Here is a 15,409-nt window from a genome sequence, read left to right as displayed (position 1 = left end):
CTTAACCATATAAAAATATTTAAAATTAAAGAAACTAAGAAAGTACAAACAATTTTCTTTGTTACTTAATTACACGAAAAAGGATACTCTAATCAAAATAAGATAGCCAAATTTCCAATGTTTAAACCATTATTAAAAAAATGGACCACCTCCGATAATTAACCCTTTAACTCTATTTTTTAGTACCATTTAAACACAAAATACCGATTTATGATTTCTTAATTTTATTTATGTTCTTCATTACAATTAAGCAGAATCGTCTCGACCATAAGACCACTAAAGCACAAACACTTGGGACCCTAAATATTTTAGGGCCCCAAATTTATATATATATATATATATATATATATATATATATATATATATATATATATATATATTACTCTTATAGTTACCTTTTTTATTTCCCTTTCTATTTTTTCTCTCATTATTGAATATTTTAAAGTCTATTAAATAGTAAAACCTAGTTATGAATTTTGGCCTTTAGGCCCTACAATTAAGTATATTTATAGCCTAACATCAAACACTTATCTATAAATATCTTTTGGACGATCAAATCTTTTATGTTATTGGTTGATAGTTATAGAATTAAAAGTTAGATAAGTAAAAATAAAAAATACTATGTTGGTTGTTATTGATTGATTATATGTCCAAGGATGATGTCAATGAAACGATAATTGGAATTTGTGTGGACAAAATTTGTAGAATAAATTATTGGATATATTAGATATTGTCATAGACTGTAACATGACTTCGACTTTATGGTTATCTTTAATTATTTCCCTACCTATCATGAACACATTTGAAATAAACTGATGAATTGGATGTGGCATCGATTGGCTCACATATTAGTTATACATATAAATTATGATGCAAGATATTGTATACGATGAATGATATTAATGAATAGATTATTACGCGATGAATAATAATGCATGGATTTTATTGCTTCTGCGGTTAGACATTGTTACAGGGAAGTCAATCAAGTTGCAGATGCCTTGGCAAAATGGAGTTAGTATTACAAATGAGGAGTTGTTTATTTTTATACATGCTCACCTACTATTGATAGCCATCAGACCTTATAAACTTGATCTCATACAAATGGAGTCCCTAAGGCATAAGCAGAGGAAGAATTATTTTGTATAGAACTGATCCAGTTGAGATATTATAGCTAATTTTGTCTAGCACATTGGACTTGTAAATTTGTGCAAAATTTGTATAGTTTTTGTCAGAACTTTAGTTTTTGTGAACCAGCTACTGGAATGGGTCGAGCTTAAGCTCCACGTAGCTTTGTAATTTTATTCATTAATATAGAGGTCTCACCACTATACCGTAATAAATTATTATTATTATTATTAGTATTATTATTATTATTATTTTAGAAAGGCACATAGTTTTTTTTTTATAAAAAAAATGCATGGATTTTATTAGACTGTGAATATATAATGGTACATGGGATGTTAACAATGTTATATAATGCATATGCTTAGTTGATTACTTAGAGTCTACTCGGGTGAATTTAATTATAACTTATCACTTATAGGTTAAAAGTTATAAATTAAAGATTCTTCACGTGGAGGGTATTTTTTTATCTTAAAAGTTATAAGTTGAGATTTTTCATGTGGAGGGTATTTTTTTATCTTAAAAGTTGATAAGATTAGGAAAAACATAGTTCTTGGCCTCTTATTGTTTCAAAAATCACAAGAAGACATTCTTGGAAAATGATTTTGAATTTTTTAGCGTAAATTTTAATCGAAAAATAAGAAAGTTAAAAGGACAATTAATGAGGAAAAGGTAAAAAATAGTTATTACTGGGGAGAAAAGGAGCAATAAAGGGAGGCCAATTTAGAAAAATTAACAAAGACACTTTTTAATTTTCTTTGTAGAGAACATAAAGTGAAACAAATGAGGAAAATCCAAAAATATTAGGCAAAACATAGTACTTGACCGGCAAGATATGTCACATTATCTCTTCATAGACCTAAATTATATAATATATTCTTTAGAAATGATTTATTCAGAATTCAGACATTGTTTAAAATTAAGAATTTATAAATTCAAAATTTTAGCTTGATTTATCTCTATCTCCCTTATTAAAGAAATGGACTTTGAGTCTTATTTAACATCATAAGTTAATTTATTCAAAATGTGAGGATCGTTTATAATTATATAAAGAATTTAAGTGCATTCTCAACGTTAAGTAAATAATTAACTGGGACGGGCCTATACGATATTAAATAAATAATTCTTAAATCTATTTCAACCCTAAAAGTTTACTTAAAAAATGAGAATTTCTCAAGATTATATAAAGAATTTAAATACACGCTAACCCACGAATTTGAGACTATAATATCCTTTAAATAAATTATATAAACCACATAAATTTGAATTAATTGAATAAATATATTTCGTACCACAACCGACTAAAAAAAAAAAAAAACGACAATACTTGTCTGGGGAAAAATAATAATGTACGATGAGTAGTCATTTTCAAATTTCTTAGTACATTATTTTTCAAAAGTAAATCAACTTGAAGAGTATATATTAATTATTATTTCTTTGAAAACATGTCTTGATAGAGACGAATTATAATTTTTAAAATGTGGATGTATCATTAAAAAATTTAGTAAATGAGAATTAACCCCTAGTATATTTAAGATAAGTTATTTAGCCTTCTTATAATATAGCATCATCAAAAAAAAAATTCAATTTATATATATATATATATATAATTTTATTAAAAAATACGAATTCAAGTATCTCATATTTTAGGTATAAATTCACCTATGCTTGTAGTATATACATAGGCCTTCCTATCAAAAACCTAGCATTATCTTCATGAAATATATATATATATAATAAAATAATTGTTTGGCACATGTGTTACTTATGCTGATGTTATCCTTGCCAGGGTGTCTAGTTTATGAATTTTTTATTTTTGAATATTGCTAGAAATTATGGAAAGTTGAGGAATAATTAATTTTAGAATATATTTATCACATATTTAATTGGAATAAACTCGCAGAATTACTTATTACGTATTTATAGTGTTATTTTATTTCAATGTGATAATAATTCTATAATAATTAATCTCATAATAACTTGTTCTCCGACCAAACGAGCCTTTTTATCCGGCTCTCATATTCCATTAGGTCCCAAATGGAGGCCATTTCTTGTCTGGTCTTCTTGTCGTTTCCACATCATTTTAATAATATCTTGAGATATATTTTTAATTTTTTAGGGAGGAGATAAAATATCAAATCTATTGTGATTGTGAAATATATCTTTAATTTATCAAATTAAATTTTAGGCAAAAAAGAAAAAAGAAAAAAGAAAAAGGAAGTTAATAAAGAGACCTTTTAAAAAATTTCTTTATAGATAACATAAAGTGAAACAAATGAGGGAAAATAAAAAAAAATTTAGGAAAAACAAAAAACTTGACATATGAGACATGTCACATCATCTCTCCACAAATATGAATTATATAATATATAGATTTTTTTTAGAAATTCATTTACGCTTCAAAGCGACAAATAATTGACATGATTTTTCATAATTAGCTTTCGTCCATGCTGAAATTTCTTCACTTTTGAGTATAGTCCTTTCACAAGCCTCTTTTGCTATTTCACTTCCAAAATGATTGATTAAAAGTCCTTCTAAAACAGCTCTTAGGTTTATCATTAAAGTCTTTGCATCAGCCTCATCCACAAGCTTTGATTGAGGATATGTTAACTCTATTTTCTCAATGCTAAAACAATCATTTTTCTCCACCACTTTAGTCATGTCTTCAACAGATGGAAAATACATTGGCAAATTGAATGAGTCAACTAAAGACTCATCTAACTTTCCCTCAATTACATTTATTACTTATTTATGTTTAATGAAATTCTGAACATATATACAAGGTATGAGCCAAATATATACTTACAAACTTATCTTCTAAAATATGTCACGACTTAGCATACTAGTTACGGTGTAAGATGAAAAGATAATAACTTGATGTGAGATATGTTATTTATACATTTTAAATGAATTTCTTATCACAAATATAATATCGAATCTGAGCCAATGTTATGTCGAACCCATAACTTTAATATAATGGCAAGTCGACCCTTGCCTTTAGGTTAGCCTATGGAGTAATTTTTTTAAAAAGTGACGATATATATAACTTAAACTCAAAATATTTACTTACCTCATTCACCAAATCCGTAAGACTAGTGCCAAAGAATTTCATGAGACGTACATAACTTGAAAATGGTGTAATAAGCACTATCATTCCTCCATGAACAATTTCCTCAGCTCTATTGAATACATACTTTAATTTTTAGAACTACATGGTGCACTTTCTCTTCATGGAATCACAAATTTTCTCATTCAAACTACATAACAAGTAATTTTTTTTTATATTTACAAAGCTGTTTAATTCGCTATGTAAAGCATAATATAAGATATTAGCAAGGATAAGCAATGTTATTATTACTCACTTTAATTTCAAAGTAGGAAAAGTCATCGAGTACATTATAAAATTTTATTGAGTATCTTAGTATAATTGTTATTGTGTATGGACTCTTCAAACTTCAAAATCATGTTACAGTTGAAATTGGGATAAGTGTAAACAAGTTTGTAACATAAGAAGAGAAAAAAATATCTCCAATAGTCCAATAACCAAAAGTTATAATCCACACATTTATTCATTCATTATTATTCATTGTACAAAAATAAGCATGCATTATAAATAGTATGTATGATAACTAGTATGTGAACCAAATAAGTCGGTAAATGGAAACGCTCCACACAATATGCATGTCACATCTAATTGTCTAAAATTAGGAAATATCCAATCATAGCACTACAAAGGAATCTCAATTACCAACAAAAAAATTCGTTGGTAAATTGATCAAATTGGTTGGCAAATTGAGTTACTAACCAAATGCCAACTTATATTAATCCGTTGCTAAAAGGCTCGTCGGTAAATATTACCAACCGATTTTAATTTGTTGGTAAACTTACCAACCAAAATTCAGTTGGTAAACACCCAAAGATGTTCTTACAAAATTTTGAAACATGGCCCTGAAATTTCCGTTGGTAAATTCACCAACTAATTTTTGGTTAGTATATCGTTAGTACCTTTACTAAAGAATTGAAAAGGAGTTAGTAAATTTTTTTCTTCATTATTCGATTCCGTTGGTAATACGTCGGTAATTATAGTAAATTTATTGTCACGACCCAAGCCTAGGGCCTAGACGTGACATGGCGAATGAGGAACCCGAAGGAACCCCAAACAAGCCTCTCAAACTTGTCATCACACTTCATCGGTCGCGGAAGTACATTCAACATTAATTAACGGGAAATAGGGACTAAGGGCAAACCATTTCAAAATGACATCATAGAACAAGAGTCAAGCTCATTTACAAAATACTTGTCCAACGCACACCTCTACATACATAGATAGGACGGGGCCATGACATACTACCGGCTCCCCTCATAGTCAAAATACAATTGCAAGCTAAAGTCTCAAAACATAGGAGTAGGAAACATAACATAGCCCTTGAATCATTGAGGACTAACCAACAACTCGGATAAGCACCGTACTAGCCACGTGAATGGAGAGAAGGATCAAGAGTAGCTCCGGTCCCTACATGGTGACATCATGTAGGCAAAATATGCGTTAGTACTTGGAATGTACTAAGTATGCGGGGTGCAACACAACAATAGACAAGGACACAATCGAAATACAAGAAATAGTTTCATAGGCATTATGAATAACAATATGAGGATGCATGATCAAAGTGAAGTCAAAACATGTTTAAGTAAATCTATACTAATAGTAGATATCATATGTGTATGCATGATCCAACCAATCTATAACCCCAACTTAGGATGGGGGATGTCGTACAGACCCGGACACCCTGGTGGCAAGGTATAAACCCCTCACATGGTTGATGTTGGTCACACCCCAAGCATCCTAGGTGGTGAGATATAAACCTCTCACATGGTTGATGTTGGTCACACCCCAAGCATCCTAGGTGGTGAGATATAAACCTCTCACATGGTTGTTCAGTTCTTTTCCCCCGGACCGGGCATGGTCATGCAACACTTTATATAGGAAATTCCCATTAGGCTCTAATGCAATCTCACGTATGGAATGAACATATACACAAGCTTAGTTTGTCATCAACACATCTCTGGATTTCCATACATCTCATAGCTCAAGCTTTAAAGCATCGATTCATCAATTCTCCATAGTTAGACATTTTGTCAAACACCTTGAAGGCATGTAATGGAATCAAAGAACATGGAAAATAGGGTAGTAATTATGCAGCCAAACCAGTGAACAACCTACAACAACACCTTTTTAACACCCACAATACCACATGAAAATCTCCACATCCATTCCAAATTTAGGTTCAAGTTCTAGAGTCACAACATGCTCAAAACAATCACTTTTCATGTTTAAAATTCAATGTGCAGGAAATTATTACAAAGAACAAGACTAATTTATGAATCTTAACTTAAACCATGAATTAGTGAGTAGAATAGAGTCTAGGCACTATGGGTGGAAGGACCCATGAGTTCAACACCACATACCTTGAGTTTTTATGAAGGTCTTGAGAGTGTCTTCAATGGAAGCTTGGAACTTGGAGCAAGAGTCTCTTCAATCTTGAGGAAGGTTTTGGATTAGGGTTCTTGAGAGAACTTGAGAGAAAATGTGTCAAAGTATGGGAGAGGTGTTTTGGGAAATGTTTTAGAGATGGGAATTGAACTAATGGTATATAGGAAATAACATATGCCCTTTGGAAAAATGGTCCAACACTTAGAAAAAAAATGAGGCGGGTGAACAGTAAAAATGCTCACTGGAAATTGTCTTTCTTGCCGGACAGATTTTACGAAAATGGGCATAACTTCTTCGTCCGAACTCCGAATGAGGTGAAACGAAGTGCGTTAGGTAGCTAACTCAAAGGGCTTTCCATGGATATGTTATTGGCCACCCAATAATTTGTGTGCTAGGAGATATGACCCTCCAAATTAGACCCTCAAAAAAGGCTTCACTTGGAAATTTCGGATTTTGATACGGTTGCTCTAAAATTTGGGTTAGACCCATTTCCCACTCAATTTGACCCCCTAAACAAGAATATGAAGTCGGATTTTTGAAAAACGAAACGGATTTTTTTTTTATATAGCTAAACAAGTTTCCGGTAACTTCCGAAGCACATTTTTAAGAACTTTTTGGGTCATTTCATTTATGTTGGTAATTTACCAATAAATTTTAAATACTTTTTTTTTTTGGTTTCCCATCCGGTGTCCGGTACCCACACCGCAACCCGACTAAATTCGAATTCACGCCGGGAAGTCCCACACCGCAGCCAGACTAAATCTGGATTCACGCCGGGAAGTCCCACATTGGGGAGTTATAAAGCGCTCCCTAACAAAGGCGACTCCGTACCCAAGGGGAATCGAACCTCAGACCTCTTGGTTAAGGATGAAGGAGTACTTACCACTCCACAACAACCCTTGTTGGTAATACATTTTAAATACGTTAGTGTGGTTATTTGTTTTTCTAATAAATTTACTAATATTGTTAGTTTGTTGGTAATATATCATTCAAGGCGACTCCGTACCCAAGGGGAATTGAACCTGAGATCTCTTGGTTAAGGATGAAGGAGTACTTACCACTCCACCACAACCCTTGTTGGTAATAAATTTTAAAAACGTTAGTATGATTTTTTGTTTTTCTAATAAATTTACTAATTGATTGTTAGTTTGTTGGTAATATATCATTCAATTAAGTTCAATGTTAGGTTAGTAATTGATTGACAATATGTTCAAAATATCATTAACTGAATGATTATCCAATAGTAAAATATTTATGGGAAAATTATAGAAATCACATACTTTTAAGGCAAAATTACAATTTATCCCTTAAAAGTTTATAATTACAGAAATCTCTCAAACGGATACAATAATATAAGCGTTGATACATTAATCAGATGCGCGAGATACATTAATCGTTAAGTAAGATACATTACATTTTATACATATTGATACACTAATCTGATGTACATTTTATACATGATACACTAATCTGATGAGCGAGATACACTAATCTGATGTGCTGATACATTAATCTGATGCGCGAGATACACTAATCTGATGCATGAAAATGAAGGATTTTGGAGATTTGTAAAACTTATAGGGGATAATGGTAATAAGTAAACTAAAAGGTGGGATTTCTGTAATTTTTCCAATATTTATTAATTTATTGCATTTAAAAATCTAAGAGCACGAATATAAATAAAAAAATATTAATATCAATTTTATAAATCATATTTGAATGAAACAATGTAAAATCTATGATAACAAGTTAAATTAATCTCAATATGACACATATTATTATATCAAAATTTTTAATTTGAGCACGTTTACCAAAAATATTGACCAAATCTAAATTTTGGCCAAAATTTAAAAGTTAAAATGCCTAACAACAGAAACTGAAAATGGAAGCCTCAAAACCTGAACCAACCATCCTATTAGATATAAAAATGACCTTCCAAAGCTAATCGTGCCGACGAAATTCTCATCAGAGCACGTTTACAAAAAATGTTAAGCAAAGTCAAATTTTGGCCAAAAGTTAAAAGTTAAAACGCCTAACGGTACAAACTGAATATGAAAAGCTCAAAATCCAAACCAATCATCTTGTAGGACGAAAAATGACCTTCCAGAGCTAACCGCGCTGACGAAATTCAAATTTGAGCATGTTTCCCAAAATAATTGACCTAATTCAAATTTTAGCCAAAAGTTAAAAGTTAAAAAGCTTAACGACACAAACTGAAAATAAAAGTCTCAAAATCCGAACCAACCATCCTATGAGACCAAAACTGAACTTATATGGCTAACCGCGGTGACAAAATTTCAATTCGAGCACGATTACCAAAAATATTGACGAAAGTGAAATTTTGGACAAAACTTAAAAGTTAAAATGCCTAACGACACAAACTAAAAATGGAAGCCTCAAAACCCGAACCCTCTATCTTATTACATCAAAAATGACCTTTCGCATCTAATTGCACTGACGAAATTCTCATCTTAGCACGTTTATCAAATATATTGACCGAAGTTAAATTTTGGCCAAAATTTATAAGTTAAAACACCTAACGGCACACACTAAAAATGAAAGCCTCAAAACCCGAACCAACCATCCTATTAGATAAAAAATTACCTTTGGAGTTAATTACCCTGATAGAATTCTCATCTGAGCACGTTCACAAAAATATTGACCAAAGTCAAATTTTGGCCAAAACATAAGATTTAAAACACCTAACGGCACAAAAAAAAAATGGAAGCCTCAAAACTTGAACCAACCTTTCTGTTAGATCAAAAATGACCTTCCGAAGCTAATGACACTGACAGAGTTCTAATCTGAGCACGTTTACCAAAAATATTGACCAAAGTCAATTTTTGTCTAAAATTTAAAAGTTAAAACACCTAACGACACAAACTGAATATGAAAGCCTCAACACTAGACATTGTTTTACCAAAAAGTTTAACTTTAATTGATAAATTTACCAACTATTCAAATATAAGTTATAATTAATAATTTACCAATAAATTTTATCACATTTGGTAATAGTTACTATTCAACTAAACATTCATATGTAATATTATCTGTAACACCCCAGAGAATTTTTCGAACTAAGACTCGAGCCGTCCTTCATGTGGAGTGGGATTTTACCGAGGAATAAAAAATTTCTTGAGTGTTAAGTTAAGGTCCCTAGGTGTAGCACATTGAGTTCCAAGAAGAGTTGAATTGGAAATAGTCATTTTGGAAAGAATTTGGAAAATTTGGCTATGGAAAAAAAAGTGAGTTTTTGGTCAACTTTGAGCAGTCGTATCTCCTAGCTCAAAATGATTTAGGCGAATTTCCAGTTATGTCTGGAAAGCCCTTGGAATGATCTTTCCAACGCCGCCGAGTTTGCCTGATTCCGAGTTCGTATGAGTGACTTATGCCCTTTGGAAGTTGGGTTGTTGGCACAGTCGCACAGTGCAGTTTGTTTAGTCCGAAAATTTTAAGGGTATTTTGGTCTTTTCCCTAATCTTTTCTTTGGGTTATATTGAGGTGTTAGACTGATGTTTGGATCATTTTTGTCCCATTTTAAAGAGTGAGAGTAAGAGTGAGAGTTAGGGCTTGGAAGATAAGAGAGAAAGAAGAGGAAAACAAGAGGAGAAAGAGAAGAAGAAGCTAAGGATCGTCGTGGATTTTTGTCGGGGGTGATCCCTAATCAGGTATGTGAGTCTTTAGTGTGGGTTTATCCTTTCCCCCCACATACCAAGCTCGTTTTTATGATTTGAGAAGAGATTGGATTTGTTGTTGAAGTTGTTAGTTGTTGTTGATGTTGTTAGTTGTGTTGTTGAAGTTATTGTTGGTTGTGGGACAGGATTGGGCTGTGTATTTGAGTTGTGACCTATTGTATATTGAGGGATTTTATGATCCTTAGTGTTGGTTGGTTCATACCCCCACACACCAACTCGTTTTTAATTCCAAGAGAAGATTTATTGGTTGTTGAAGTTGTAGTGGTGTTGTGTTGAAGTTCTTGCTGATTTAGTACAGATTTCTGGCTGTGATTTTTGAGTTGAATCTATTGTATAATAAGGGTCTTTATGATTCTAAGTGTTGCTGCTGAAACCTTGAGGTTGAGAGGGTTTAGAATTGGAAAGAAACAAGGGGAAAAAGTCGGATTTTTGGGGAAAAAGGGGCTGGGCTGTTGCACCTCTCCTAGTGCCAAGGACACCAATCCTTCCCTTTCATTCACCATTTCTTTTTTTATACATGTTCCTAGGTATTATACCTATGTTTCCTAGTTGTTTCCAACACTCCAAGGTACTTCCAAAAGTCAAGTAAAACTACAAGTCAAGTGAAGTTAGTTTCAAAGTCAAGTGAAGTTAGTTTCAAAGTCAAGTGAAGTTAGTTTCCAAATCAAGTGAAGTTAGTTTCCAAGTCAAGTGAAGTTAGTTTCAAAGTCAAATGAAGTTAGTTTCCAAGTCAAGTGAAGTTAGTTTCAAAGTCAAGTGAAGTTAGTTTCCAAGTCAAGTGAAGTCAAGCTTAGAAGTAAGTAAGTCAAAACAAGTCTTTAAGGTTTTCCAAGAGTCTTCATTGATCGTTTTAACTTCATTTTAAGGCTCAAGTTAAGTAAAGAATGAAGAGTTCCAAGTTAAGAGTTTCAAGTTGAGTAAAGAGTTTCAAGTTGAGTCAAAGTATCGAGTTTCAAGTAAAGTAAAGAGTAAAGAGTTGAGTTCATTTCTCAAAGTTATTAGGGAACTATGTATTCCCAAAGAAGTTTTAAAGAAATGTTTTTACATTTAAACAAGGTTGGAAACTGAGATTTCCAAAAGAGCCTTCGGGCTAGTTTTTGAGTAATTATCTCATATCAGCAGGAATAAATATGTTTTAAAAACATAAGAGCCAGTACATTTTTGGGAGTAGTATCGAGCACCGAATTGGGGGAGCGTTCAAAGAACCCACAGCCCCCATAGAACCATGTTAGCCACCATGGGTAGAAAAGGATCATACTTTTTAGATGAATCCTTTTCAGATTAGACTAGTGGATCCATTAGGCAGTTCAGGTCTTATACCTTTGGCCGGGTATAAGATGCTCTGGCAGCGTGAGGTCGATCGCTGTATCATCACTATAGCTCTTATGTGATGGTTGTCGGTTAGAGAAACTCCCACAGCAGTTATTGTATTTTCATACACAGAAATTATTGTATTTTATATACATCAGTTCAATTGTATTTTTATATACATCTCAGGCTTATTGTATCCTTGTATACACTCAGAGTTTATAGCATGTTTTAAACAGTCTTTCTTTATATCGCACTTGTTTTAAATTGCCTTATATTGAAAGAAGTCAGTCAGGTTGAGTTCAGTTATTCAAGAGTCGAGTATCCTTGAGTTAAGTATCTTTGAGTTAAGTATATATCTTGAGTTAAGTATATATCCTTGAGTTGAGTATCTATCTTGAGTTGAGTATCTATCTTTGAGTTGAGTATCTATCTTTGAGTTGAGTATCTGTCTCTGAGTCCAGTATCTATCTTCTGAGTTGAGTAAGTTTGAGTAGTTTTGGGTATTCCTTGAGTTGAGAAAGTTTGAAAATAGGTAAGTTATTCAATTTATTCCAGTTTTTCTTCTAGCCTATGTTGTTTAGCTTTCTAGCTTACATACTCGTACATTCCACGTACTGAGCCATTTGGCCTGCATCTTTTTATGATGTAGACACAGGTATTCAGGATCATCAACAGGAGATTCGTTGATACATCCGGGAGTTCCAGTTAGCTATGACAAGCCTCTTTGCTTCCGGAGGATTTCATTTACCTTTCAGTTGTATCAGTTGTTAGGAGGTCGTGGGTCTTGTCCCGGCTTCCATCTTTATCAGTTAGAGGCTTCATAGATAGACAATAGAGTTTCAGAAGTCTCTTCATTTATTTTGTTAAATGTTTTGAAGACTAAAGTTGCCTTTTATGGCGAGTTGTATATATATTCTATTATACAGAGTTTTCTTTTGAGTTAAAGATTTATAAAGTTGAGTTTATAAACTCTTATTCAGTTTTAAGCTCTTGTATGCTTAAGTTAGTATTCCGCTTGGAGTCAGCCAGGATGAGGGTTCGCTTGGGGACCAGAAATGGTCTTCGAGTGCCGGCCACGTCCAGGGTGTAGGCTCGGGGCGTGACAATGAGTTTTGCGAAAGAGTTTCTAAAACATGATTAGTATGAAAAATCGAGTATGTCATCAATGTTTAAACAATATGGTCTCTAGATATACCATCAATGTTTAAGAAGAATGAATATCCCGAGTCATCAATGATCATATTAAAAATATGGTTTTGATTTGTTGTTTTTAGAAAGAGTTTTCAAGAGCCTTTGGGCTAAGTTTTGAGTAATTATCTCAACTAAAGAAATATGTGTTTAAAACACTAATGAGCTAAAGTATTTTTGGGAGTAGTCTTGAGCACCGAATTGGGGACACGAGTTCATATTAACTCAACTCTCCCTAAGAGCCATGTAGCCAAACATGGGATTTCTCGGATCATACTTTTTAGATGATCACGAAAGTTAACGGCTAGGGGGTGCTCTCGGGTCGATACACTCCTTTACACCATCTATTATTTCTTTCTGCGTGCAATTATAACAATAAAGTCACGTTGATAGAAAAGTTTCAGTTACTTTAGTATGATAACAAAAATATTTATTGATGTTTGTGTAACAACGGATAAAGTTACTTATGTTACTATTATAGTGTGTAAAATATAATCAATTTAGTGTGATATATAGTCGTGTTTAACTGTCATAGTGGATAAGTCGGTAACTATACACATATAATTGGTGTATGGCTTGTTTGTATAGCATGCCAAAAGTTTTAGCTAATAGCATAGACACGACTTTATTTCTTAACTAAATCCAAGCAAACATCACGTTCTATCATGACTCCAATTGAGGCCACCCTAGCCCACTCGTGGGCCTCACCATAGGCAAGATGTTGGTATTACCCAACAATCCTCCTCCCAACACCTGCCTTATGCATCTTTTTGCTCTTGAAAATCGAATCATATGATCTTGGCTGATACCACTTGTAAGAATCTAGCGCTTACCACCATGACAAAAATTATAGCTAATATCAAGGGCACAACTTTATTTCTTAATGAATTCCATCAATTAAGCTCCAATTTTCAATCATAAATCCAATCTGGCCAACCCAACCCCCTCATGGTCCTCGCCACAAGAAGAAAATTGACATTATCCAACATAATGCTTGATGAATTCTTGATTGAGTTTAACATTTACACTCACAAACTAATTTTTGTACAAGAAAATATGCTTGATATAAGTTGGATTAAAAACAAAAATTAGATAATTTGTTATAATATGTTAAACTAATATATATGAGATCAATACCTGCAAATGGGAGTTTTTGGAGTAGCTATAAAAACCATCACCAGCATTCATGGGGAAAGATCTTGTCATTTTGGCTTAATGTGTTTTCTCATTCACTCATAATGTGATCTTATATAGGTGGATTTTGCACTGTTTAACTCCATGTCACATGAATATATAGTTACATCGGATACATAACTATGAACATAATTCATAATGAGAATTGAAAGGGATGTGTCACGCCCCGTGCCTACACCCTGGACGTGGCCGGCACTCGAAGACCATTGCTGGCCAACAAGCGAACCATTGGCCTGGCTTTCCTAACTCAGCGGAAACTTAACTCAACAACAATTCAATGCAATGCAAGGTTATAAAACAACCTAACTGATAAAAATCTGGCCAAAATGGTAACTTGAGTCCCAAAGTCGAATATTTACATATATACATAGATGAGAGACTCAAAACCAACTGAATGACTGTCTATCAAGCATCTATAATACTGAGATGAATGTTGGGACAGACCCCACAACATCCTAATAAAATAAAACTAAGAGAACAAAATAATCGAGTCATCCGGAATGCAAAGAGGCTCACCACTGACTCTGAAGTACTCAACTGGATCAACGGCGAACCGAATGCTGGCCCTGGGTACCTTTGTCTGCATCATAATAAGATGCAAGCCAACTGACATCAGTACATTGAATGTACGAGTATGCGAGCTGGAAAGCTAAATCACAACTTAAGCTTGGGAGGAGTACAAATGAACTCTTACCTTGGCTCTGTTCAACTCATGAATAACTGAACTCAATATATAAAGCAATAAGACACATGCAATATATAAAGCTTGTAAAATAGTGTAAACAACTTATCTTGTTAAAGATAAAACAATAACAACTCAACTTGACTTATATAAAAGTAATATAACTTTAGTGGGATTTTCTTTAACCGACAATAACCACTATGAGCCCTAGTGGTGATACAACATTTTACCTCACGTTGCCCAAGCACCATCCTATACCTTGCCGTGATATAGGAAGCTATCTTTACTAAGTGCATCCACTAGCTTAACTTTACAGATTCATCTAAAAAGTATGACCCGTTAACTCCCATGTTGGTGCATGGTTCTTATGGAGAGTTGAGTTTATATGAACTCGTGTCCCCAATTCGGTGCTCAAGACTACTCCCAAAAATACTTTAGCTCATAAGTGTTTTAAACACATCTTTCTTTATTTGAGATAATTACTCAAAACTTTGCCCGAAAGCTCACTTGGAAACAATGTTCCTTTTTCTTGGAAACTAGCCCAGAGGCTCTTTTGGAATCATAGTTCCTTTCTTACTCAAATGTAAAAACATTTGGAAACTTCTTTGGGAATACATAGTTCCCTAATAACTTTTGAGAAATGAACTCAACTTTAAACTCTTGACTTAACTTGAAACTTGAGCCTTAAAATGAAGTTAAAACATTCAACAAAGACTCTTGGAAAGC

General features: G+C 33.0%; 1 protein-coding gene across 1 annotated transcript; it reads right to left on the bottom strand.

Annotated features, from left to right (window-relative positions):
• Positions 1-3,510: 3,510 nt before the first annotated feature.
• Positions 3,511-14,013, bottom strand: LOC125813186 (loganic acid O-methyltransferase-like). The gene is made up of 3 exons (XM_049492671.1): positions 13,945-14,013; positions 4,193-4,315; positions 3,511-3,849 (listed from the first exon to the last, which is right to left on the bottom strand). Exons 1-3 carry the CDS (start codon positions 14,011-14,013, stop codon positions 3,511-3,513), a joined length of 531 nt encoding a protein of 176 aa, XP_049348628.1.
• Positions 14,014-15,409: the final 1,396 nt, after the last annotated feature.

Source organism: Solanum verrucosum, unplaced genomic scaffold (genome assembly GCF_900185275.1).
Source record: "Solanum verrucosum unplaced genomic scaffold, falcon-dt-bn FXZP01000236.1, whole genome shotgun sequence".
In the NCBI taxonomy this organism is placed as follows: Eukaryota; Viridiplantae; Streptophyta; class Magnoliopsida; order Solanales; family Solanaceae; genus Solanum; species Solanum verrucosum.
The sequence above is the reverse complement of the archived record's forward strand: the minus strand, read 5'-3'. Positions and strand labels throughout refer to the sequence as shown.